At 39.8% G+C, this 27,565-nt stretch overlaps 1 protein-coding gene across 7 annotated transcripts in view; it reads right to left on the bottom strand.

Annotated features, from left to right (window-relative positions):
- Nucleotides 1-3,810: 3,810 nt before the first annotated feature.
- The window catches only part of kirrel3b (kirre like nephrin family adhesion molecule 3b), a 152,534-nt gene continuing 128,779 nt past the window's right edge, over nt 3,811-27,565 (bottom strand). The window contains exons 8-17 of one of the 7 annotated variants that reach the window (XM_088300747.1): nt 25,736-25,884; nt 25,524-25,651; nt 24,140-24,266; nt 17,329-17,429; nt 15,756-15,954; nt 13,691-13,798; nt 13,181-13,264; nt 12,749-12,864; nt 12,033-12,119; nt 3,811-7,534 (exon numbers count right to left, since the gene is read on the bottom strand). In XM_088300747.1, coding sequence (XP_088156873.1) covers nt 7,073-7,534; nt 12,033-12,119; nt 12,749-12,864; nt 13,181-13,264; nt 13,691-13,798; nt 15,756-15,954; nt 17,329-17,429; nt 24,140-24,266; nt 25,524-25,651; nt 25,736-25,884 — 1,561 coding nt within the window. In that variant the 3' untranslated portion in view covers nt 3,811-7,072. Of the gene's footprint in view, nt 7,535-12,032; nt 12,120-12,748; nt 12,865-13,180; nt 13,265-13,690; nt 13,799-15,743; nt 15,955-17,328; nt 17,430-24,139; nt 24,267-25,523; nt 25,652-25,735; nt 25,885-27,565 lie in introns of all 7 variants that reach the window. The other 6 variants (XM_088300745.1, XM_088300746.1, XM_088300750.1 and 3 more) reach the window with 6 other exon arrangements.

Below are 27,565 nucleotides of genomic sequence, written 5' to 3'. Positions count from 1 at the left end.
AAAGTGTGTGTCATTCTTTTTTTAATCAGCAGTTTATCAGAATAATGCAACTGAAAAAAAAAGATATAAAGTGAGGTGAGTGCGTCAGTAAATTTTGATGGTTAATATTTCGGTAAGTCGCCAGCTGGCCGGGCCACAAATGCATCAACGTCACTCCGAAATTATTTCAAGCCGAACTAAAACTGTAATCGTCACTCCGTCATCGTTATTTTAACCGCGGTTCTGTCATTGCTAAATTATTCTTTTGAAGACAATTTTTTTTAGGCTTCAAATAATAAATGGGTGCATGGATTTATTTTTTATTAGTTGGTTTTTATTAGTTTTTTAAACAGATGGGTGATTGAAGGAGTGTCAGGCTAATGATTACTGTTGCATTCAGAGCGAAAAAAATATAAACTGATATGATGAATGATTTTCTAAATTGCCAACCCTTGTCCATGCAGTCTTTGGCCAGTTTCCAAATCACCGATTACAACAGAGATGGCAAATCCAGGTACGGAAAATAAAACCCCTGCTACAGTTTGATCAAGCTCACTGTCCAAAAGAAAAACTTAATCTGTTGAAAGAAAAACAATTGAAATTGCTTACAGTAGATTTATGCAGAATTTAATCACAGAAAATTGCCAAACATGGTCTTCCAAAACCTTAATGCCTCACACAATATTATGCTTTTGGGTGTTTTTGTTGGACACACAGTGTTACCATTCACGGTGCTATGTGGGAAATATATGTGAACTAAAATAATGACTTCTCCAAGAGCGACCCAGAGTGAGGAGTGAGTCAACCTGGAGTCCAATTAATGTGACAAGATTCAAGATTTTGGTTAAAGCTGTCCTGACCTGTAAAAACACGCACGTAATTTATGAAGCATTGCATGACATGACCCGTGCTTTGCAAAGGTTACAAAAGTCACCTTAAAGTCGTGATGTTCATCAGTCGAAGATGAACCTGTCTATGAATGGTAAAAGTTCACCACTCACCAAGGCGCAACCTGAAGAGGATCACTTCCCCAGAGCCGCTTGATATTATCATGAATAGTAATATATATGAAAACAACTTTACGTCTGCCAAAAGTGCGCTTGCCATTCTGAATTTCATGTTGAAATCATAACGCTTTGTCAGATTATGTCATTATATAGTACATATGTTATTGTTTTCGATTTTGGAAATTGGAATTTGGAAATCAGTCTCTCTTTCTGTCATTTTTTTAAGCCATATGCCAGAGATATGACATTTAATGTTCCTGGTCAGAGCCATCAGCATTCAAGAAAATGCCAGACAATACAGAACATGTTAACAAAACATTAAGTCACTCATTCATCACCTGCCAGGAATAAAACTGTGTACAACTGCAACAGCATAGTCGCCAGGCCTGTTTTGTTTGAGCTTGTTCCTTCCTTTTAGAGCTGAACTTCTTGTTTGCTTTTCTATTTGTTCTGGGCTCAGTCACTGGCTCATTCAGATGTCAGGGTGACTCTGCTGAATGCAAATTAGTTCTGCGCTGCCATCTGCTGGAGGAAAGTGGTAGCCTCACCTTTGAAAAATCGTGAAACTCGATTCTGAACTTTGACATCGATTTTTTTTGCCAATACTTGAGTGAATGTTGTTCTTTTGGTGTGTCTTTCGTTGAAGCTTATTCTGTCTGCCTTGCTTGTCGTCCACTAACGAGAGTTGACCAATCAGCTCCCTATCACCGTTTGCGTCTTGTCCATGTTTCCCGTCAAGTGTCTGTCCATCGTTCCTGAGTGTTTCAGTTCTCATTGTCATAGTCGTAGTTAGTTTGCTACTCTCTTGTTGTTTTGCACTTTGATCTTTTTATTTCGTTCTTTTGGTAATTAACCATTTTTGTTTAGACTATTCTTTGCTTCGCTTCCCTGGATTTGGATCATCCATCTCAATCAAAAACCTGCCACCTAAATTGATTTAGAAAAATTAAACCACATAAAATAATCTACTGTATTGTAATATGAGAAAAATGGCTGTGCAGATCTCAAAAAATTAAATTAAATCAGGACCGTATTGTGAAAACAAACAATTTTACTGGTATTCAAAATGTTCAATGTATTATATCAGTTAAAATAAAATAAAAGTATTGCTTTTCAAAGTTTATTAATTAGGCGCAAAATGCACATTTTGCATCACAGTTTTACTTATTTGGAGCTTTGTGTTTCTAAAGTATGGCAAAAACAAAAATACACACAGAATTTGCAGATAGGTGTTTGATTCCACATGAGGATGCAAGTTCTGTATATAAGATATGTTACTTGTTTTAGCTTGTTGATGCAAATTTTGTATTTGCAAGAATTTTTACAATGTTCACTGCCGGGAGTATTACAGTTAGCCTATAATGAAGCAAATAAATTAGAGTGTCAGGGGGGAAAACCAATCCAAATTGTGCACAGAATAAATACATATCTAAATACCGCTTCTAAAACATTTCTATGGAGATGGTCTAATTTTCACTGAGAAAAATTCCACAAAAACAAATGCAAACATTGTCTTTATTCTCCAAATATACAGAGCAAAAGCATCATAGATTCACAGACCAGTACAGTTAAAATACAACCGTTTTTTTTCCCCGCGTTTATTCCACACATACAGGTAGGCTCACTGACGAAAAACAGCCCCAATGAATTTACATGTTGACTTTTCATCCCAATCATCCCCTTAGTTCACTATACCAAACCAAGCTCACGTAGTGTTTGCAAATGAAGATGCTTTCAGTACAAGAAATGTTCTCATTTGAATTACAAATATGTTGCAGTTGTTCTGTGACCTCGTGTATATCGTATGCTGCATACTGAACCATGGCCATCCCTGCTGGGCCCGTCGAAAACCTTCAAACGGTGTGGGCTCCTCTCATTTTCTTCCTTGGACACACAACATTCTGAGCTTATTGTATTATTATTTTTATTTTTTTTTTCCCGTAAGAACATTGAACTGAGAGCGAAACAACAATTCTTATGATGAGCTCTACATTTCACATGGCGCTTTTCCTTCATGTCTTCCATCATGGATAGCATTGCATATAATGAGGCGGGCTTATGGGCTGATGCTCCTTTATCCATTTTCCTCAATACCTAGAACACATTTGAGGCAGCAAACAAGCGGTCTTGTCTCTCTCTAGAAGGGTCGCCATCCAGGATCAAGCTCAACTTGGATATGTCTGAAAAATAAATCACCTTGCTATTGTCTCTCCTATCAGTGCAGGGCAGCAGCCCCTTGTAAGTGCTCAGGGTCTTTGTGTTTATTCATCTGTGATGCCCTCACATCTGCGTGCTGCTTGATGTCAGACAAACACCAAGCAGCAGCCGGCGAGGCGTCTACAGGTGAACAGGACGCATGGGCTTTGACTCTTTTAGTGGTACATTCAAGGCCACTGTGTCTGTGGCCATGGGACGATGGAATCGGGACAGACGGCTGGCCTATCAAATATTTATCACTTTGCTGTGCACTCAGCCTGTTCTCTCAACCAGGAAAATGCTTTGTTTTTGTTTTTTTGGGGGTCGTTGCAGAAGCGCCGTTGACAAAAAAAAAAAAAATGGACCTTTTGGACTATATGCATGTGTTTTTGCATTCATGGCTATATGCTGACATGATACCTGCCATTTTATTCAGAAGATGAAGGCGTACTGCAACTATGTAGCGTTAAAATGGCCACGACGTGGCACTGCATCTTCATTCACACTGAGCAATGCAATGCAAGGCCCTCAGGGGAAAGAATGCCAGAAGGACACCCAGGCAATTTTAAATAAATGGAACCTAGTTAGGTGGAACAATTTTACACCCAAAAAAAAAAAAAAAAATTAAAAAAAAAAAAAAAAATATATATATATATATATATATATATATATATAATTTTGTGCACAGCACAGGTGCTAGTTTTGTGTTTTAATTACTTTTTACCATTTGTGTTTAAGAAGTAATAATGAAACAAAATATATGCAATTGTAAAAAAAAAAAATGAAATAAGTTGAAATGTTACGAAAGTGAGGTTTTATTGATACAAGTTACTTGACTTTTTTAATGCAGAATCATCCAAATAAAGACATTTTTTGAGAAAAGTGAATGTTCGTCTCCGTATATCAGATATTAGAATTAAATGCGTTAAATACACAGTTCTATTTATCCCACTACAAATTCTCAGAACTTGTCATGTTGTTAATTTGTTTAACCTTTGAGGAATATATTAGCAGCAACATGTTGGTCGAACGCCAACTTATAAGACTTTAGGGACTTTTGAATTAAGCTCTTCAACAGTCGATTTTCTGTCTTGTAACATTACAACTTAATTCATCAAATTCTATAACAATTCTGTTTATCACATTGTCTTTTTCTTTCTGTGTGACACCAATACGAAAGCTTGTAGCTCTTGAACCTGTACTGATGAAAAAAAAATAATAATTGTGCACCCAGCTTCAAACAGAGTTCACTGTAAAGTAACCATTCAGAACCATGGAGAACAATAGACTTATTGATTTTCTTTTGTAATTTATGCTTTTCTATGCGGCAAAATATGTTGATTGACTGAGGTATAGATTCTATAATTTCAGAAAAGAAACTTGATCATCCTATAAACAAAGAAACCAGCAGCAGGCATCCCTCTCTGAGGAACTCAAATTATAATAACCTTGTACTGTATTTCACTTCAAAGCACTCTCAGCTAAGCTCTGTTTCGCATTTCTATCGCCAGCCTCCTGTGTGATTTGCTGCTGAAGTCATCCTTGTATAGATGGCGAAGGAGGAAGAGGAAGAGCTCACTAAAAGCCATCTTTCATGTAAATTTGTCTGAGAAAAAAGGACTGAAGGAATTCATGTAAGTGAAATGATTGTCTGTACAGTTTGTATGGTGGTATCATGGATTTCATGAGCTTTAATAGAATTCAGTTCAACAATGGTTAAAGAAAGAAAAACAAGAGGGGGTCCTATGTACAGAAAGACAGCATTTCAGAAATGTATATACACTGCAAGTGCCAAACGGGATATCAGTGTTGAAAGCGATCTTTCTGGCTCACACTGTACAATGGAGACTAATCCATTTTTATCGATTTATAGTCCACGCGACAATGACTGTCTAAGGACCATTTACATACCATTTTAAAGTGCTGTCCAGCTAGGTCAGTGCGTCATTGGGATACCAGGAGGAAACCTTTATCAAGATCATCCGTCTATTGTCATCGTTGTTCGCAAAAGTGATGAAGCAGCTCACAGATCTGTCATTTCATTTAATACATGTTTTAAAAAGCCTAGTCAGAGATGTGACATTTTGATTAAATCACATTTGTTGCTTTTTCAAACTCACAATATCATGTCCAATGACTGACGATTATCATTATTCACATCACTTGTTTTTATGTGTGGGTTTTGTTCTGCAGAACCCCAAACCTCCCACTCCAGTAGAATACAACACAAAGCGTGACAACAACACTTGACAGGTTCACTTGGAAACCTTGGTTTATGATTGCTTTTGGAGATGCAATTTATATTTATTCTCTGTCTCTACTCTCCACTAAATTAATTCAAATTTAGCATACAAGTGGAGAAAAAAAAAGCGCTCAAGCTTAAGATGGACCCTCTGCCAATGCTTAAATATTTGTCATCTATAATACCAATGGCTTAACTGAAACAACTGCGGTATGGAAATGTTGCACCGATGAATCCCCCAAAAAAGTTAGAACTAATAAATATTTTCTTATTTAGACCAAATGGGAATCTCTCAAACACCACCAGATACTGTGATTTACTGTACGTACAAGATATGCTATAGCAAACACAATTTAGCACTTTTTCAAATTGAATGGTAAATCCTTGTCGCAATTCTCAATATATATTTTTTTGTGTGATAATAAAATGAAATATAATAAAAATGAAATCTAAGTTAAAATTGTTGCCAGTTAGTTGAAAAAAAAAAAATATATATATATAAAAAAATCACTGAATGCAAACTCGAATCAGAGGAATTTTGACTCCCATGATAGGCAATACCGTTTTAGCAGCCACTTCCTGTCCCATCAGTAACACTCACTTTTTGCACAGCAATAAAACCACAAAAATAAGAATCATTATGACAATATGTTTACATTTCATTCAACGTGTATGGCTGATGACTTCTTGCGCAGCACAAGTTAGCTTCCAGGCTGCTTTTGGTTCCACCACAGAGGATGCCACTCCACTTCTACAGAGAAGCTGACATAGAATAAGCCTATCTTGCTTCGTCGACACTTTAATTGACAACAGTTCAAACAGGCCTCAAGGCAAAGTAGATATACGCTTTTAGGACAATGTGAAGCACTGTTGTTTCTTCAAAATTCAGAAAATAATTTACAGTCATATACAATATGTACACTGATATTCTTTAATCAGAGTGTCAATGTAAAACTCAAGACTTGGGATTGATTGAAAATGTGGTCTCAGCCCTTCTTTATCTTCTGCTGCCTCTGTGGCCCAAATACAGCTCTTCCTCTGAACATGTCTGTGGGCATGTGGAGAAAGGCAAATTTTTCCTCCACCCTTTGCTGGAGAGAAGTTGCAACAAGCTGAGTTTCGAGCCGAAGGAGGTAGGGGGAGGTGATGGGTGTATTGCAACACCTAAAAAACTCGTGCACATTCAGTCATTGTGCTTGGAACTGCAGTTCGTGAACGAGCAGTGGTCAAGTAGCTCACATGTCGAAAGCTTTCTTTCCAACGCTGATAAGACTAGCTTTTTTTTTGTTTTGTTTTTTTTAGAATGACAATCTTTAAAACAAGTATTTTCAAAGGGAGCAGATTATCAAACGAAGCCTTGAAGTATCGCTTTCCGCTAATCTTCGGTATATCAGTTCAAACTCCATGTTTGGGCTGTCTCTGTGTTGGCAAACATAGCTGCTGTGGCACTATTTGAGATCATGAGTTGAAAAAGACAAGGATGTGTGATTAAGCAACAGGGCAGTATAAGGCTTCTTGACCCACACTTGAAGACAAACGCCTGAAAAGAAGTCATAATGTGAACTTCTGCACCTCCAGAAGAACACAAAGTTTCACACCAAAGGCTGCTTCACACCCTGTTTAAAAACCATCCCACACATCCTGGCTGTCAGACATGGGTCTGCATGCGCTTCTGGAGGGGCCGGGTTAGGTCTGAGTTCTGCGATGAGGACTGGGAGTAGTGGGATGACGAGGAAGCCGACGCCTTGCTGTCTTTGTCAAACTGCACGTAGCCGTCCGGCTTACTGTAGCTGCTGACGCTGCTGTCGCACTGCGTGTCGATAAACGAACTGGAATCGCTTAATGAGCCGCGTTGGAACTCCCGCTCGCATAGCTCAATGGAGCTGCTTCCCATGCCCAACACAAAGCGTTGGCTGTAGTCATACAGACGATTGGGGCCTGCTCCCAGAGTGGAGTAGATGTTGGTGAAGGACATGCCTGTTGGTACCCGCTGTTTGCCCAAGGTGCTCGTGTTTGTTGGATTCCTGCCATCGGTGGACTGGTTCCCCGCCATGGTTGGTGTCGGGTGCTCTTTGAAGGTGTTGACGCTGTAGTAGCCATTTGTGGGGTCCTGTTTGGGAAGAGAATCGGAATGTAAATGTTTTTTCTCATGGGTCAAAGCAAATTCAAAGACTGTGGCATTGATGACGTAGGATCGGTGGGCCCTCTTGTGGTCAAACACAATTTGAACTGATCATTGAATGTGATTGGCTCAGCCGCTTAGACAGCAACGTTATTGTTCTGGATTCCAAAAAAGCGAGGTCATTATAGAGAACATTGCTAAGATGCTCAGAAGACAGAAACCGCCAGAAAAGGAGACGTGCGGGCAAAAAAATTGTTAATTGAGGATGCGGCCAAACGCACAAAAAGGACAGATCTCTTCTATTGTGGTGGGAGCAGCCAGGCCAGGGATGACGCGGGACCGAGCAGCAGCACGGCCACAGCAGGTAAACATAAAATCCAAACCAGAAACGTTAAGAGTTTTCTTTCACCAACTTTTAATCAGAAGGCTTCACTCTTTCTGGTGTGCTTGTTTGAAGCCGATATGACAAACATCCTTAGAAGAGATCATGTTTGAAAACTGTTGACTTTTTTGAACCAACTTTGGCTTTGAAGCGGGAATTGCAAACTTCCTGTTGAATTTAGCTGGGAATCGTCAATGTGTGAAACGTTGGTCTTACCTAGACCTACATATAGTTGTTGTTTTCACGTATCTATGACATTCCCAGCGGCAGTTATATAGGCAGTTGTCTTTCTTTCGGGGGCACGTGAGCACAATTTTGTAATATTATTCATTTAAATTTTTTAATGATGTCGCAATTTCACCCATCCCTGATGTACGTGCAAAATTTGGTGAGATTTTTTAAGCATATTAAGGGGGTCAAATTAGAGCTCAAAGAGGCGTTGGTATAGTAATGACTACATGACTTCCTGTTTACGTGGAGGCATATTTAGCACGTTACATCATGTTTTTAAGTTAAGTGCAGCCTAGCCTAAAAACAAGTTTGATGTGACAGTTGTTATAATTATTTTTGTTGTTATTATTAGGCCTATTATTATTGTTTAATAAAGTAGCCCCAGGTATGTCGTGTTGATATGGCCGTCATTAGCGTGTAAAGGGACCTTAAGTTATTTTATTCTGTGTATTTATTTGGATCAGGATTGTGTTGGGAAAATGTTACTTATGTGTACGTAATTTATTTAATTAATTTCCCTGTACTGTATGTATGGGGTCTGGTGAAAGGGTGCTAATAGAAGCTATTGCAGTTAGAATGATTGCCACGGTCTATTCCGGCTAACTTATTCCTTACTTTTTTGGCATTTTTTTCTGTCCTCTATTCGTACGTGCAATGTCATGCCCTTTGACCTCAAAGCCATGTGAAATATAACCCAGCTATGTCACTGTTCACCAGGGTACTTAAAGTAAAAGTACATATTTTTTTATAGCGCGTGTGCTTAATTGTTGTCTCCTCAAATCTCAACACATGAACCATGGTCAAGCGCTTTGTAATTACCATTCATGAGGTCAAAAAAATTAGGACACGCTGCAATATGAATCACGGCAAACTATGACAAATTGTGTTAGGATTTTGTCAGCCCCATTCTAACCTTAAAATCATGCTTCTCGCTAATTAAGCAAGCCTTGATGATTCAGAGTTTGGTATCCAATGTGTCACTGCAAAGTTCAATCACGCACCAGCTTTAATTGGAGCCCAACACATTGCGGTATCCATACAATCATGCCGGTTCAGCACCAAAATGGCTTTTGTGCCGACAGCCGCGCCATCGTTTGTGCGCTTGGCTGCAGGCACCGAGGGTCAAGTTAGGTCACGGGCGTGCATGTGTGTGTTATCCTCATGGGAGTGGATGTGAATGTCAAGAATAGTGAGAGGCAAATCCCAAAAGAAGAGCCCTCATAATGGGGGGAAATGAGAGCAAGCCAACATGAGAGCATACTTGTTATACTTGTCACTATCAAACGACGGACGGGGAGATTGTTTGCAACTGGCCTTTATCTCTCATTCAGCACCTCCTTGGCCTTCATGCCTGTTGCCATTAACTCATTCGCTACCATTGACGGATATAGACGTACTTTCATTTTACCTGGGCTGGCAGTGAATGAGTTAAGCAGTGTAGGGGGGGTTGCATCTAGCCCCAGAGAAAAGCAGGTAAATATGGCAACAAAAAAAAAACACCAGGGAGTCTCTGCCAAAGCTCGTGTGACCAGAACACATGGGAGTCTGCAAATTCTGCAACGGCTACACAGCTAACTTCACTTGGTGCTGGAATGGCAACCGCTGGGATGCTGCAGTGACTAAACTGACATTCCCTATGGGATGTAGCCTTTAGGAGACAATTAAATGTTGTACTTGTGTGACACTTGCTCGCAGCAACAGACTGGTCACATCATGTTTGGGAATTGTGACGAGGGAATTTGTCTTCAAGAAAAAACGCCTACTGAATGAATCTGCCCAACTTGATTTACGGATGAATTTAGATGAGAAGCACTAAAAGGGGTGGGGGGGGGTGCAAACGTTGAACCATTTTCTGCACTGCATATCCTGTTCACGATCAGAGAGAAGCTGGAACAGATCCCAGCTGACTGAAAGCAACAGGGGAGGGGTGGACTGATTACCTGTCAATCACAGGGCTGAAAACCATTCACATTCCCACCTACAGGCAATTACTTTAGAGTATTCTATGTGGGAGGAAGCTAGAATAGCCACAGAGAACCCACACAATTAGAACACATTAAATCCAACCAGAAAAGGCACATTCCAGGAATTAAACATTTTTCTACGTACGTACATGTGATTAGTCAGAAAGACACATGGGCTTTTAAAGCACCACACACACACCATTCTGTATATCATGTATATGATCCCTCAACATAACAATTGAAAATGACATTATGTGTGATTAGAGTGGTACAGTGGAAGACTGTTTAGCACATCCGCCTCATAGGACAGAGATACAGTGTTCGATTCCGGGTCCGGCCTTCCTGTGTGGAGTTTGCATGTTCTCCTCGTTCCTACGTGTGTTCTTCAATCCAAAAACATGCATGGTTGGTTAATGGGGCACTCTAAATTGGCCCTAGGTGTGATTCTGAGTGCGAGTCCAGGGTGTACCCGCCTACTGGCCGAAGACGGCTGGGATAGGCTCCAGCACGCCCACGACCCTCTTGAGGAGAAGCGGTACAGATAATGGATGGAAGGAAATGCGTCATTGACAGTGAATAAAAAAGTGAAAAAGAGTGATTTTGCTCCATTGGTAAAAAAAAAAAAAGTTCTTTTGACAGATAAGTGCTGACTGGAATGGCAACCATGACATAACCACAAATTTGACTGGGAACTTTTAACAAAGTATAAAGCTGTAAAATGCGCCATGAAGCACCATAACTGACTGAGGAAGCAGTAAAAAGATAAGCCACAAAGGGGGGGGGGGGCACACAAGAACTTGCACAGTCTGCCAAATCCCTTGTAGATCACTTATGCAGGAATCGTGCAGTAAAGGAGAACTGAATGCTAGGTGCCTCCTTTAGTACGCACTCATTCATTCAAGTCTGCTCATCGTAATGTAAATTGGATGAATGGCTAGAAAACAGCAACAGACATTTATTGAAATACATTGAGTGAAGAGAGCTTTGGTTGGATCTGACCGCACTTTTGTCTCCTCCATATGTGCAGGAGCATCGCGCCATCAAAGGATGTGCTCACACAGTGGCACGACTGCCACTGATCAAACCAGAGAACTTGGAGTTACACTCAGCTATCTCGTTTCAAGATTTAGCATTCTTGTCTGTTGTTACCTGCCAACAATCGGCTCAAGCTGTGTGGCTGGGACTCGGGCTTTGTTTGTACACTGGCACAAAATCACGGTCACATTTTTTTCACGTTTCATTTGGGTGTAAAGAATGCTGAATATTGTATGGATCATGAAAACACTGCGGCAATGTTTATTTGCTCTTGTATGTTTTTGCAGAAATTGTAGGGATGGTTGCAAAGGGCTGGAAAATTTCAGTTTAATGGGAATATTCCAGGACTAACATGTGCCGCGTGTAATATCTTTATAGTAGAATAGTGACTGCTTTAGATCAATCCCATAATACATCAATTAGAATGTCCCTCAAGCATTTTTTTAATATAATGATGAAATAGTTTAATCTGATATTGAGTGGGATATGAAATGTAATTTTAAAGTGGAAGAATGTTACTTAAAGAGTAACATCGGGTTAATTAATACCCACGACCCCTCTCAGTCCACCACGCTTTGGGAAGTAGTCCAACCACATCGATACGATATATCTTAAAAGTTAATCCTCTTTCTCATATTAAGGAACAGTCCAGAGCTAATATATTGAACAGCCATCTGATTATTAAAACGAGACCCGAGGGACAGGTTCTGGCTCAGGACCATTCACTGAAAGAAAAAAAAAAAATCTAATATAAAGCAGGTGAGACATTAAAGCGTTTCTTCTTTTAGTAGCGCACGATTTTGCGGCTCAAAGGCATTGCTCTCCACTCTCCCAATTTTGCCGCCTTCATGCTGTCATTGATCAAGAGTTGTACCTTAATGTGCTGATACTCTTTCTCTTCCTCTTGCAGAACCTCCAGCTGCTTCAGAGCAGACTCCTGCTGGAACTCCCCACGTTCCACCTGCATGAAAATCAAGCAGTCTGAGTGCCTGTGAAAACTCTAGTTTCAAACGACAAGCGAACGTTACCGATGGAAGAATCAAACTTTTAGCACTTGTTCTTTTTTAGTATTAGTCCAACGCCTTCACTTGGTGCTGGCAGGGAACATTAATAATGTATACTTGGAAAAGTCTTCGCTCGACAAAGTGCGATTTTGTAAGTTGGCTTAGCTCATTTTTGCGCAGAGGAAGGCGGGAAGCCCAAAACCTTTTTCTTACAAATACCCGTTCCCTGGAGCAACATGCACAAAAAACCTTAATCCTGGTATGGCTCCAAAAGGGTCTTTCTGTATCTTGGAGGCATGCTGCTATACAAGTACACCCACTATAGGATTAGCCAGTCAGAATAAACACTGGAAACAGTATTGCCTGTAACATCCTATCGATAAATTTAGCCTGGACCACATGTCTTTTTGTTATGTCCTTCCTCATAAAATAACAAATTCCACAGCTTTGCCTGCAATAGTGCATTCATTATGCTAATGTCAGCTTGGAAAGAACACACCTAACTATAACATCAAATTTTGTCCGGATTCTATTTGTGACAAAGAAGTCAAGAAACGAGAGGAAAGTAGTACGTTGTGACACTCACACTCACCATCAGTTGTTTCATGGAGGCGTGCTCTTCGTTTTCCCTGGCGGCGTTATGGTCTTTGTGCACGATTTCCACCCGGATGTCGTTTTTTGCCGACACAACTCCTTTCAGATCTGTCAGAAGCAGATGGCACATTTATCTCAGTAAGCTTGCATAAATACCATTTTGTATTTGTTGACGTTCTAATTTCCCCTCTCGTGCGGTTTGCAGTATGACAGATTTTAGCGACATCCCTGGGTTGGTGACAGACCCCCCCACCACCACCACCCCTTCCCCCAAAGAAGAAAAATGCACAACAATTAATAATCACTTGTTTCCTGCCAACACAAGATTATCTCGTCCTTCATACATATGCAATCTCACACAACCTTCCGCGGTGGCTCATTGTGTTTGGGACAATGCTGATGATACTGTCAGATAAATTCTTACTTTCTGTTTTAATTTTGCTTGCAAGTTCTCTCTGGTGAGCACAGATGGAGACGGGCAGTGAGGGCATAACCAGGTGCGCTTCCTCTGTAGTATACAGACAATAGACATGCTGAAGGGACCAATAGCACAGTTTGTTCGCTTCTTGGAAAGAGACAGTTGCTGACTGTCTCAAACCTGAGTCACTTGGTACATGGGTGGGTGGTAGTGAACATAGCGCATGATGCAAATAGCCTCGAATGTGATGCAGCCAAACTGAGTTTGCGTGAAATGAGTCCTAAACGCAATCTGGCTCATAATCTTTGCAGCACAAAAAAAGATGTCCATCTCAAGAAGGGATCTCATCTTCTCTGGGGTGTGACGGTTTTTATCTTTATTTCAATAGCGGCTTTTGTTTGATTCAATGAAAAATAAGATCTGTTGCAATAGATGGACATTTTAAGTGTGATGGCGGTTTTAATGATATTTTGGCATGCATGTTTCCGTGGTTGGAATGATGACGAGCAGACTTACTTCGCTGTGAGCGGGTACAACAGAATGCTCCGATGGTGCCCATGAGGACGATGAGGGCCACAAAAGCTCCCACGGCAATGCCGATGATCACCGCCACGGGAAGAGTTTCTATAAAGAACAACAAGACGATGACAATGTATCAACAGAAAGAGACCCTAAACATTTCATGAAATTTGAATTCAACAAAATATTAAGTGATAAACTGAACAGGTAGCGGGTAGTTATTCATTCAAATACAGAAAGCTAGTCACATAATATCAAGCGACTTTAAATATACCACATTTTTCGGATTATTAGGAACATTCTCAATGAACAAGTCTCTTTTTAAAAATGTCCATATATATACGACGCACTGGGTTATAAGGCGCATTACTGCACATTAAGTCAAACTTCATTCCACTTGCATTCTGCATCCAGACATAAGCACCCAAATATAAGGCTCATTGTTATTTTTTTAGAAAATTCAAGGATTTTAAGTATACCTTATAGTCTAAAAAATACGGCAAGTCTTTGTTTAACAACAAGCGGGTAAAATATGCAGAGCTCTTGCGTCATGATGGTTGATTTAAATTGGCTTCCAAATTTTTTTCGACCTGGGACGCCAAAGTTGCTGTTTTTATTTCTTTTTTTTCTTCTATTAACACCATTATGTGACCCACGTATGCACTCGGCTTCCAGCATCCCGCCTTAATTCCCATCCTTTGAACGCGTCATCACACTCAGCTGGAAATGTCCCATCCTCATAATTATTCCGAATGTTTCTGGATTGTCTTTAGGATTGTTGCGAGTACTGCTTATTGAATAATTTCCCAGAAGGCTCTTGTGTGCCAGTGTGTATTGGTTTAAGCACAGCGGTCCTTATGTGCATCTGCGCAGCACACTGGAGGACGAGCAAGATTTCAAACCTACGGGCAAACATCGCCAGCATTAAAGGTCCTCATCAAACACTTTAATGAGGGACCGGAGTTTCCCACATTTATGACCTCCCTGCAATTTTAAACTGAAGCCAAACAACCAAGTGCTCTTCCTACACCATTAAAGGCTGCTTAATGTCTCCATTGGTCAATGTCACTTGCACATAAGCAGCATATAATTTATCATCTGCGATAAGTGGAAAGACTAAACAACCTTCCCAGTGGTAGGGAGGGAAAGGTCAACAGATAGAGGTATTCGTTTTTTAAAAGGGTCTCATAACAAAGAAAGAAAGAATTTAACGAATCTATTTGGGATCTTATATTGGACTATATTAATACAAACACACCCATGACCACTGGAACATCTGTTGAAGAGTAGTTAAAAATGTGGCCCGTGACCATAAGACGTTCTCATCTGGTTCCCTTGACGAGCATAAACTCAAAGAGGACAGGTGCCCTTGAGCAAAACACCTAAGTCCCTTAATTGCACATTGCTCCAGTGGTTTTTTCTATGCTGACTACCGTACTTAGTTTTATTGCAGTTAATATGAGGCCTGCTGCAAATCAGCTGTGATGTCATGAAAGGCTTCTAAAATGAATGAATTAATTAGCATTCTAAAATCACAAGAAGTGTGCACCGCGATTCGGACGAGACCGTTCACACTTGGGAGTAGCTGTGCGACATTTCGTTTGAACAGGACCAGTCAAGCTTTAGCATTGCTAAATTATGCACCAATTTGGTCTTGGGTTACTAAGCTTGCACAACTGCATATTTCATACAGGACCAAATGTTGCCCAGTAAAAGTCGGACAGATACTGTTGCAATGCTCAGTACGGACACGCTCATTGTGTTTTTTATTATAATTTGTGGTATTCAGTGAGACTAAAATGTATTTTAAATTGAACTAATCCGAATGTCAGTATCAAAGCAATTGGAGAGCCAGATTTGTTTTCCACCAAACCAAACAAGTCAACTGAGTAAACAACACCCTTAATAGTCATCGTGCCTTGACGTCATGTACCACGGTAATTCACTGGTCCAGACAACTACACACACAAGACACCACACAAATTCAGTCTCTACTATTAGACACCACATCCACATGAATTGGAGAAGAGGAAGATGGAACCTGTCGGACCTTGGCTCCCACCTTGTTCCTTAAGGCGTATGATCTCGGTGTCCGAGCCAAAGCTATTCCACGCAGTGCAGTTGTAAATGGTCTGGAAGTCAGCCGGCACAATATTACTCATGGTCAGTGTGGAGATGACTCCTTCCTCTGTGGTGACCGTCTCGACGGTGTAGCGACCGGACGTCCCAGACTCCAACACCGTCTCTTTCCACGACCATGCCTGTGAATGAATAATGTGTGAGATAAAGTGGACATCTGTATTGTTCAAACCCTTGTGTTGTAAGGACATATGGAAGAGTAATGACTGAACATAATAATATGTGAAAGGCATTGAAGCAACAGAAAAAGGGCTGTATGCCAACTCAGCTTTCAGTCTATTTAATAAAATGCGTTTCAGTAGTAAGAGTGTGCCTCTGTGGAAATAAATGTCACTCGGTACAGTAGGACCATCACTCTGGCCGAGAATACAAAGTCTACAGTTTGATAAATTGTGAGGCTATTTGCTTTGCCAAACATATTTGTTCATCAGACATTCCGGTCGTCTCATCCCGGTGATGGCTGTGGCGCCTGAGAACCACTAGGAGGTGCCGTGTCGTGACCTGCGGTATGTTTCTACATTTGATTAGGTGATTGGGGGACACCCGCGGTGAACGGGAGTACCTGGGTCATTTAATGAATGGCTAAAACATTCATCTTCTCTTCTCTCCTGTCCTTGCTCTCTGCAACAAGATAGTGTAAGTCCATGCGGCACTCTGCACCGTACGTACATCCTTTACTCAGCCACTGAATACGCCACTGAATCTACTGATCATTGCTGTGGACATGGACGGTACATTATCATCATCATTTGGTCCAGTTAAGTTCAATAGTTAATCTTTTCAGTCACATTGATATCTCTTTTTTCAGGGACTGCCTCGGACTTATTTAATGCCTTGCGTGCTGTTTACAATTTTTGGCTGGCTTAGCTTTGACAAAATACAGACAGTATTTCCTTAGTCTCTGTTTGAACAGACTGCCAACACAGAGAACAGGCGAGGATTGTCAATATTACCAAATTATTTGTGAGATGGGAATCTGTTGGAAATCATACTACTACAACCGCACTACAATTGTGGATGGACTATCTAATTTTCAACAACTGCAGGTGGTCATATTGCTAGACAGTAGTGCAGTTGTTTTTTTTTTTCTACTAGTCGCCTAAATCTTATCTACCTTAAACCTGAGGCACAAGCTAAACATATTTCTTTCTTTCCAAGCTGCCCCCGGCTAGCCGAATTTATTTTGCCTCAAATACGCATACACATACACACACCCGCACAAAGGTATGCCTGACACATTAATAATTAGAGCTTTGAGAGCAGCCTTTTTATATTAGACCCATAAATCTTGACAAAAACCTCCCTAACAAAGCATGCATGTAAATCAAATGAGACACAGCAGTCCCAACCCTGTCCTAAGGTGAAAAATGGTGATCATAACACCATCTAATGTTATTTAAAATTTACCTTCACTTGTTGTGATGGAGATGTAACAAACGGGTATGCTAGAGCGCTGGACAAGACATAAGGTGTGCTTTCAAAAGAAATGTACTTACAATGCGGTCTGGAGGTGGAGTACTTCGGATAAAACATTTGATTTGTCCTTTCTCTCCATGCAAGGCTTGCTGGGTCTGAGTGCTGGAAATGGTGGGTGGCCCTGTGTATATTCAAAAAAAAAAAAAAGAAAAACAATAAGCAGGAGACAGAATGTGGGCTCTCATGAAAAGGTTTGCTTTTATTAAATGTAATAACGTTCAAACACGTTTTGCAGTGTCTTCCCAGTGTCACCCAGTTTGAATGTTGCCTAACTTTTCGTACATTTTTCCACCGAGTTCTCATGAGACTGTGATTGATGAAGTGTTTCGTAATTCAGGATTTCATGAAAAAGATGTATTGCAGTCTTTTGTCCCATTGTATTGCCTACCCAAGGACATGCAAGGACTGAATGAAGGGCATGCGATTTCATTCTGGATCAATTTTCTTTTTTTTTTTTTGATTTATGGCTTGTTTGATTTCTTCCACTGAGACAAAACATACTGGGCAGCAATGGGTCTGTACTTCACGGTGTAATCGGGACAATGCAGACACAAGGTGAAATATTGCATATAGTGGGGAGAGGAGAAACAAACTGCTGTGTTTGACCTATTAACTGAAATGTCAGGAAAAAAAAAAAATATAATCAAACTCCTGTCACGCATACTACAGAGTCTACTTAAAATTAAATCAGGGCCTGTAAGAAATTTTGGTTTAGTTTAAAGTATAAACATATGACATCATCTTCTGTCAACATATCTGCTCACATCAAATCAGGCAATTTATTGTACAATATTTTAAAACATGTCAATGATTCAACTTTGACATAGGTGTGTAACTTTGTTTTTGCGTCATTCGAATCAGATTCCGATGAAATTCATCAGACCTCACTGTCATCGGCAAGTAGCTTTTTGTCTACGATTAGTTTTTTCATTTGACGTTTTTCGCGAATAATTGTTCCCGCTCTCTAAACATCCAACTAATGGTACAAGCTCGTTGTCTTGCATCATCCTCCCCGAATTTGTCTCCTAATTATGGAATGACAAACAACCACAAATTTACCAACTTGAGTGAATGTGCTCGCCTCCACTCACGTCCTCTCAAAACCGTCAATCATGCCCCCCGGCATGGATTCACCACCTATCTACACAAACTGCATTGACTTTCTATGTAATTGCGTCGTTAGAATTGTTCAATTTGCATTTGGTCAGACTGCAGCATAATTCAGTCCCTGCGAGGATGGAGGGATGACTCAACAACTATTTTGGTAGATCACCCTTAAGTGACACCTTCATCTCCCTCCCCCATGGTGAAAAAAAAAAACACGAGATTATTCCAATAGAAAACAAGGCAAGGACATCATCAAACATTTATTGAGTCCCTTGTGATGTTTCAGGTTAAAGACGTGTGTTTTGAGGGGGTGGTGCATGAGGCATCTTGTTGATTAGTGACAACAACCCGCTTCATTTGCCAACTTCCTCCAAACTCTCCGCCAGCTCTATGCCAATACATAATTGTGTCTTCTATTAAAATGAATTAACATTTTAATGAGACTTTGCCAGATGGAGCTTTGGTATGTTACCGGAAGACTGCAGAATGAATGATGCCACCGACTTGAGTCAAATGTATGGAAAGCTTGTTTTGCTTTTTCACTTATTTGTCTCTCATGACAGAATTACTGTCACATATGTGTTATCGTTTGTCGGTACATGAAACATGCATGTTATTTCTCAGACTGCAGCATGTAAACATAGAGCAAGATCAATAGCTTGCAGGCTGCAAAGGGCTTGGGGTCGTAGCAAAATAAAGGATCTATTCTATGGATCCGTCTTGCAAATGAGGAGCGTAATTCGCTTTATCTCCCTGACTCAGGTTAAAAGTGAGTCATGATGTTGAACAAAAAAAACAAACAAACACTTTGTGATCATGGCTGTGGGCGGCACTACACCACATTAACGTTCGCAGCAGGGGAGGTCATCAAAGTGTTGGGTGCAATTTGTCATTCATTGGAGGAGGCACCGACACTGGAGTGGACATTGCAATCTGATTACACAAGCGCTGCGTGGGTATCAAACGGCCACTGCTTACATTTCTCTATCAACCAAAGCTCAACATTTATCTTAGAAGTTGAAAAAAAAAACCCAACTGTTTTCGCTTTCTTTTGTTCTCGTGAAATAAGAGGGAACAAAGCAGGTACAGAAGCAGACAATTGTCTGATACATGCTCACTGGTGGCCAGGTTCTTTATAGAGGAGGAACGGGAGACTCCTTTGTAAGAGGATGTTGTCAGCTCGATGCTGACAACATCACTTTTAGACTAAAATAGCGGCGGTGATGTTTAATAAATGATAAGATAAGTGACAACCGTCATTTAGTTCAATTCTTACAATCCAATTATTGTTTAGTATTCTCCTTCTTTTGTGGGATCCATTTTTACATTGCAACATAGGGGGTGTTTTTCCATATTTTTAAACAAAATCATACACTAATGCAGGGGTGGGCAATTTTTTTGATCGCCGGGCCACAATGGGTTCTAAAATTTGACAGAGGGGCCGGACCAGGTGGAGATGGATGGAGTGTTTTGGTAAGCTCACCTCATCGGAGAAAAAAAATACATTTAATTTTAAATGAAAGTGAACAACAGCATTACAACAATATATATGACTTTGAAAAACCACAGTATTTAGAAAATAAAACATTAACAAGGTTTATTCAATTATATTTTTTTTCAAGTTTGGCGGGCCCAATTAATACGTTAAACGGGCCGCATGTGGCCCCCGGGCCATAGTTTGCCCACACCTGCACTAATGCTTAAATGTCCTTCACTGGCAATGCTTTTTCATTGTTTCATAATTCTTGTAATTTCCATGAATAAATTCCTACATACTCCTGTAATACTCCAACTGTCGGCATCCTTAACATCAAGGCAAGTTACTGTACATGCAGTGTATCGCTCATATTCAACTGGTCAGAAAAACCGACCCAAAATGCACTTTTCACCCTCATTAACTTGCTATTTTCTTCCATGTGCAGCTTTAAAGAAGTTTAAAGAAGGCTGAAAATCTCATTAACTGGGCGCATAAAGTCTGTCGAGCAAGAAAAATGGCAGGGGGAAAAAAAATCTATATCGGCCTGATGCTCTGTGGGGTCTGAAGCCCTCCTGTTTCCTTGCTGTGATTACAGCCTTTCTAATCTTAGGCTGTTATTTGAGTCATTATGCCTTTTTATTTATCCAAACACACTTGGAATTGTGAGAAGAAAGAAATAATCCCATAAAAATGTATTGATATAATAGGAATGAATACCCCGGCGTCTATGTAAAGGAAAGCTTTTCAATCTTATGTAAAGTAGCTGGAAATGATCTTAAAATTATGCATATAGTAGTTTAGTAAACATTTGCATTTCTGATATTCAGGGTTTTTTTTAATTTAATTTTTACAGTTTATTGAGATAACTGACAAACATCTCAAATGTGAAGATAACATTTTTTTCTGGCTGAGCTTGATTTAGGAAAGCTTGCCTAAGAAGTTCCACATTATTAAGTTTAGAGCACTAATGCCGGGTGATTTTCATCCACATAATTCTGGTCATGTGATTTTTATTGTGTTGCTACTATCTGAGTTGCATGGGTCTTTGGATAGCTTCAAGATGCTCACTGATGTCATTAATGGTATTTTTGTTTCCCTCCTCCCATCTGTAATTTTTTTCAAGAGGCATGCGTTTGGGTGATTTTCACCCGACGATAATGTTGCAGAGTAACGTGTTTTACGGGTGGAATTCACCTGATGTTAGTGTTGTTGTGTTTAAATCAGGCACTCTTTGCACTTTTCAATGAAATCAACATTCAGGCCGGCCGCTTTCTCTGCCCCATTTCATCCACAGCTGTCATCCCATCACTGGTTTGGCTATTCTGGCATGATAACAAGTGTGTAACATTTGGCGAATGTTAATTTATATCTGAAATTGTTAGCTACGCAGATTTATTTTTTTCAACTAGATTTTTGTTGGCTTGCTACGATGTTGTACGTAAAAACAGGGTAAAAGTGTCGGGAAAATCTGTAAAATACCCAACTGAGAAGGAAAACTGTGATGAATATGGTGATCATGTGGAAACAAAAGTGATGGATGGCAGTGATAAAGTGTGGTTGCCGCCCCCACCAGAAAAATGGTCACCCAAGGACCTGTTGCTTCTACATTTAATGCCCGTGCCTATAAGTTAAGTTCAAGATGTTTCAGAATGTGCATGTAATCACGAAATGCTAATTAAATTCATATAGTCAAGTGAATTTGGTCATTTTTCCCTCCTCTTAATGGGAAATTAATAAACCAATGTCGTCATAAGATATCCAGGCATACTCTTGCCATGGGCATAGAATTTCACTGGATGACAGAGTTTGAAAGTTTTGTCAAAAACGGCCTTGTAATTTGGTCAACAAATACGTTTTTGCGTTGATGTCGTATTTAAGTCTAGAATTCTTAAGGACATCTTTATGCAATGACGGATATAATATGATTTATTTTCACAGTTCTTGAAAGCCGTCTTTGAAACTGCTGTGCATAATCATTTGGAACAATGTCGTTTGAGTTCTTTTCCAAACAAATCAACATTATACAAGCTATGTTATATCATATATTTAATGATGATCGTAAACTTGAATTGACTATTTAAAGATGAACAAAAACAACACAGTACGCAGTGTATTGTATACTACAGTCTATACCGTGTTGGATGTAAATAATCACATACATGGATGTGTTCAGCCTTCCACCACGCAACCTCATTTGAGGTGCTGAGGAGCAAATTCATTGTGAGTGTATGAGAAGAGTAAGCAATATGTATCCATTAGTGACTTAAACGCAAACTGCCTCCCCTGCTAGCTGTTTGATTATAATTAAATTACAGTCTTCCCCAGGGAAAAGCAGCAATCCTTGTGTCTATGCGCTTTGCCACTGTGGGAGTCGGCAACAGGGAGCGTCACGGCGGAGCGAGACAGACGGAATGACACATGCAATTTAAATGAAGTCGTTAAAGGGCTTGGAGGATCACTGCAGGGAAAACAAACAATAAAGAAATTTCAATGTGCAGCAGAGACTTGAACGCTACAACCACTGACTGTGGCGGTATCATGGCTGCGTTATGGGCGTGGAACTTTGTGGCTAGGTGGCCCATGTGCATGGCACACGATAGATAGTTGCAAATCAAAATTACAAGGTACATAGAGATTAATTGCTTCTCTCTCCTGTTTGTGCCGCTAATTGGAGATGGCTTTTTTTGTGTTCACTTATCAAATAACTCGTCTTGAGAATTGATACATAGTGGAATATTATCATTTTGTCTGATGACTACAATTTTGCTTTTATATGTGTATCAATGGGAATTTTTTTTTTTTTTTTGGGTGGATAATCTTTAATGCCTTTCTAACGTACAATTATTGAAGGAAATTCTATTAAGTAGGTTTACAGTATAGCCTATTTAGATGATCTTGCCCTTATCCACCATGGCAACACTGTCACAGTGCAATCGTTTGTGCGTACGCAAGCACCGTGTGTACTCTCTAACATGTTGGACAATCAGATTCACCTCCAGCGCTAACTAAAAAATGACTTGAAATGCCTCGCGTGGTTTGGGAAATAAATGTCAATTATTCAGCAGGGCAAAAAAAAATAAAATAACGTGGGAGGCTTTTGAATGTCAAATACCAATTCTAGCAAGGCGGAGGTAAACACAGCAGAGCTTAGGAAAAAAAAAAATAAGAAAAGGCATTCGGATCTCGCTCGAGCGCACTTTGCAAAGACAACATAAAAATAATCTGCAGCTTGTTGTGTTGTTCCCGAGGACACTTGGAGTTGTGCTTCATTGTAATCCTAATTAAAACAATCCATCTGCTTTCTCCTTCTTCTCATCATGTATTCTGTTTACTTATTGAGGCTTTACAAAGGAAGGCCGCGAGTAGATTTCAATAAAGTGAAAACAATGGAATTAGTCATGACTTTGCCTGACGCCTCTTCTTGCCTTCAGTTCCAACCACATTCATGGCGGTTCATCGACAGTCCCGGTTTTGATCCGATGCTACGGGGGGAATTCTGTTAGCCCATTCCTTCTGATATGCAAAGCAAACGCCTTGGTTTTGAAAGGGAAAACCCTCACACGCCCCATTCTCTTCTTGATGTATTTTCATCCACAAATCAGCACACAGTTGCTTACAGGCAAACTCTTTTGTTAGCTTTCAATATGTTTAATCGTACATTGTCAACGTTAAGTACACATCACGTTGCAAGACTCGAAAAAAAATAACCTTGTTCTTTCAGCGGCATCATTTCCCACCAGTTTTATTATTAACCCAGATTGTTTTTGCACGGACCACCTGAGAAATAACCGACATCTAAGAGTCAGTGCCACAGTGCAGTGTTCCCGGAATATCAAGCAGCACTAATGAAGTTGTTTGTTTGAGGGTTGCCGGGTCTCCCACCAAGGCTAATAATCATTAGTCAGTCAGTGCCTCGGAAAAAGCCGCGTTCATGTGACTCTTGGATTCTCTTGTAATTGTCTCTAGACATACATTGACCATTTATCACCTGGCAACAGTGAAACCAAACGCATTTTTTTTTTTTAAAGATTGTGACTCTCTATTGAAAAAATGGTGTGAGGCAAATTTATGATTAATTAAATCGCTTGCTTCGTCTTTTCATCGGATGGGGCCGAAGCCAACGTTGGAGTCAAATGACTTCTTGGCAGATGACCAATAGCAAAATGAAACTAAAGTGATCATCAAATTGAGTAAACAACTTTGCATTGGACTTTGACTTGCAAATGACACGTCTGAATCCATCTTACCATTTACAGTGAGAGCAACTTCCTTCTCGCCTGCACCAACTCTTGGCACAACAGCACGACAAACATACTTCCCAGCGTCCTCCTGCCGAACCGATTTCAGGGTTAGAAGGTTCTCATTGCTAAGTACCTGCAAGAAATATGAGACAAAAATATATAAATAAAAAGCTACGTCAATACACAATGCGCGTCCAAATATGAAATAGTAATAAAGGAAAATTACAGAGGGGAAAAAAAGCATTGCAGCGTGTGGACTATTGGATACTATAAAGGGTACCTCTTCTCAATTATTAAAATCCAATTTAGGCTCTATGCTCAGTGGAATAAAGGGGTTCATGCTGCCCTTCCAGGATGAGAAAGAGAGGTGGAATGAGTTGGAATGTGGGGATCAAACTTATAAATGGCATGTTAGTGAAGGTCACTAAAGAGTTTAGATTAATGACCTGTACAAAACAATGTCGATGTCATGGGGAACTATACAGAACACACAAGTCCTAGTTATATTTCTTACACAGGGGGACCGCTAACTCTGCTGATTGTGTCATTTGATTTTGATTCAATTACTCTGCATACATTGTGTTTTTTCTCTACCGTTTTTGCGAAACTTGTTCAAAAAGTGTGAAAGATCTAAAACGGGCATATTATGGAACATTGAATCTTGAATAGTTTGTACCCAAAAGTGCGTATTTTGTTATGTGGTGAGCGAGCATTTATTTATTTTTTTTAATTTAATTTAATTTTTTTTTTTTAATTTACCTAATAATCGACATTACTCTGCCATTTGACACAATCTGAAAAATAATGTTGAAGCCAAAAGGTAAGCTTCATTCAGTTTTGTTGAATGAACAGGATCGTTTTTTATTAACATACATGGACTGAAGGCTTTGAAAGACTGATGGAATAAATGCAGACGGAAGCGATTTTCGGCATTCCCCCGGATCGCCACGAACACGAAAGTCAAAGACCAGTGGCACTAATGTATCCGCTGCATGCGGCTCATAACGGATCTGACCACTAATTGGCATGAGTGAAAATCCTCGTCGAGTGGACCCTCACAATTCGTGGGGCATAGAGACCAGAACTATAATTGCCTCTCATTTAAATGCATTTGGGGGGAAAAAAAATAAATCAAAATATTCGCCCCAAAACACAGATGAAGATTGATGTGTTTTCTACAAAAAAAAGGTCCATTTTATTGCATTACAAGAGCAAGTGCTTTTTTTCCCAACACAATCTGGTTTCAAATAGAAGAATGTTTTACGATGGTACTCATTTGAGTGACTATTTCTCTTTCTTTGTGGAAATAAATGCTGTCCTCAAATGGAATTGAAAAGTGTCCGAGCATCCTGGAATGGATTGTGCTTGACTTGCAAAAAGCAACACTAACCACTCCAGAACCTCTCTTCATCCACACTATCGTAAGAGAGGGATTTCCTGTCCAGGCACAGTTGAATACTGCATCAGATCCAAGGTCCACCTGCAAGGACTGAGGCTCTGCTGCCATGCGAGGCCCAACTGTTGAGAAAAACATCCTGATCAGGCATAGTGAGAAACGGAAAGTGCATTAATACAAAGACGCTTCGTCAAGGTTCCACTCACAGTAGACGTCGACATTTCGGCTAATGTTGGTGCTGCCGAGTTGGTTTGTTACCGCACAGGAAACCGGCTCTGTGAAGAAGGAGTGGTCTACAATCACCTCATATGTGTCGCCGGAGACCTCCTTTATTATACTTCCTCCTTTGGCCCACCTAGTAAGGGGATTTGAAAGAATAGTGAGGAATGGAGCAAAGAAAAGTGGGAAAGACATTAAAACAAATTTTTCGCACCACTTTTCAAGTGAATAGTTTGCTTTCTTCACGTGAATAGGCGAATGTTACAGAAAGATCCAAGGCAGTTAGGAGCCAATGAAGCGCAAGGCAGAAAGTGCTTAAGAAAAATAAAAGCACAAAACTTTCACAGCTTTCACCTTTGACTATTGTCATTGTGTGCAAGTGACAGCTGACATTAGTAGTTTGACGGTTGACCATGAAAGAAAACAAAGATGGCCCTCAAAATTGTAGTTACACTTGAAATCTACAGTAAATTACTGCAATTTAGGCTAAGTTCATACTGCAGGTTAGTTTAGATAATTTCGCCCAATGTGCCATGTATTGATTTTTTTTCATGTCAATATGAATAGTAGTATTCAGATTTTTCTTCAAATCCAACCTAGAACTCATTCACGTATGGATATAATCGGATAGGTATCTGATCCGACTGTTGTGGGACACTCAGGTCGCACACACCTGTGACCTATATGTCATCAAACAGCAAAAAATAAATTAAAAAAATCATAAACACATGGCAATCTCAATGTCCACACCACAATCCAATGTCAATTAGATAACAGTTGCCAGATGCAGGAGCTTCAGAGCAGAGGAAACTCTTTTGTTCTCCATGGCTAAAGTGGGGCCATGCTTGATTGAAATGTTATCATGAGGAAAAAAAAAGCTTGCCTCATTCAATCACCAACTAAAGTGGAGCTGGATATTAATTGGAACTTCACCGGATTTTCCTTTGAGGGGCGTATGTAATCAGTAATGTCTCGGTTAAAAAAAATAAAATAAATTCCACGAACATCTAATCTCTAATAAAGAAGCATCTGCTACAGTAATGCTTTATTTAATGGATGAGAAAGTACATACATAAATAATGACATGCTTTGAAAGTATAAATACAAGTCTAATAAAGAGAAGTGATTTTGCAAAGAAATGCATCAATGGGAGACGCGGCACAATTAAAAAGAAAATAATCAGTGATAATCACTAGAAATGATTTACTTTGCATTCCTGAATGAGTATCGTCTTGAGTCCTTTTTCTGACAATGATGATAAAGATGATGGCAATGATATAATTACGTGCGAGACAATAATGACAGTGATAAGGATGATCATGGCGATGATGGTGTAATTGGGGATGACAGCAGTGTTATCCATCTCGGTGCAAATTACTCTGAGTAGGAAGTTTGGGAATTATTGTGGAAACAGTAATTGAGTGAGATCGGTTTGGTATTTGCAGTTAGAGCTTTCAGGAAAATTTGGAGGTCTTCACCCCTACGAAAGTGTCTGCTTTAGACAAGTGCTTGAGTGACTATTGTATGGAGTAGCCAAATCAGTGTATATTAATTGCATGCACATATTTTTGCCCATAAACACCGGACTCGGCACTGTGTCGTTTTAATTTAAATATGTGTTATTTTGAGTGAGAAAAAAAATACAGCAGTCAACCACACATACGGGGACAGATGATTGGATAATTTCCAAAGATGTACTATGCGGAAAATGTTTATGTACACATTCAAATCAGGTGTTACTATTAACAAATGACAGTCCACTAAAATATTGTAAAATATATCAATGGCAGACAATAGCAACCATCTTTTTTTTTTTT

This window comes from Idiotropiscis lumnitzeri, chromosome 7 (assembly GCF_059441095.1).
Source record: "Idiotropiscis lumnitzeri isolate Australia: NSW breed Sydney's pygmy pipehorse chromosome 7, RoL_Ilum_1.0, whole genome shotgun sequence".
NCBI lineage: Eukaryota > Metazoa > Chordata > Actinopteri > Syngnathiformes > Syngnathidae > Idiotropiscis > Idiotropiscis lumnitzeri.
The sequence above is the reverse complement of the archived record's forward strand: the minus strand, read 5'-3'. Positions and strand labels throughout refer to the sequence as shown.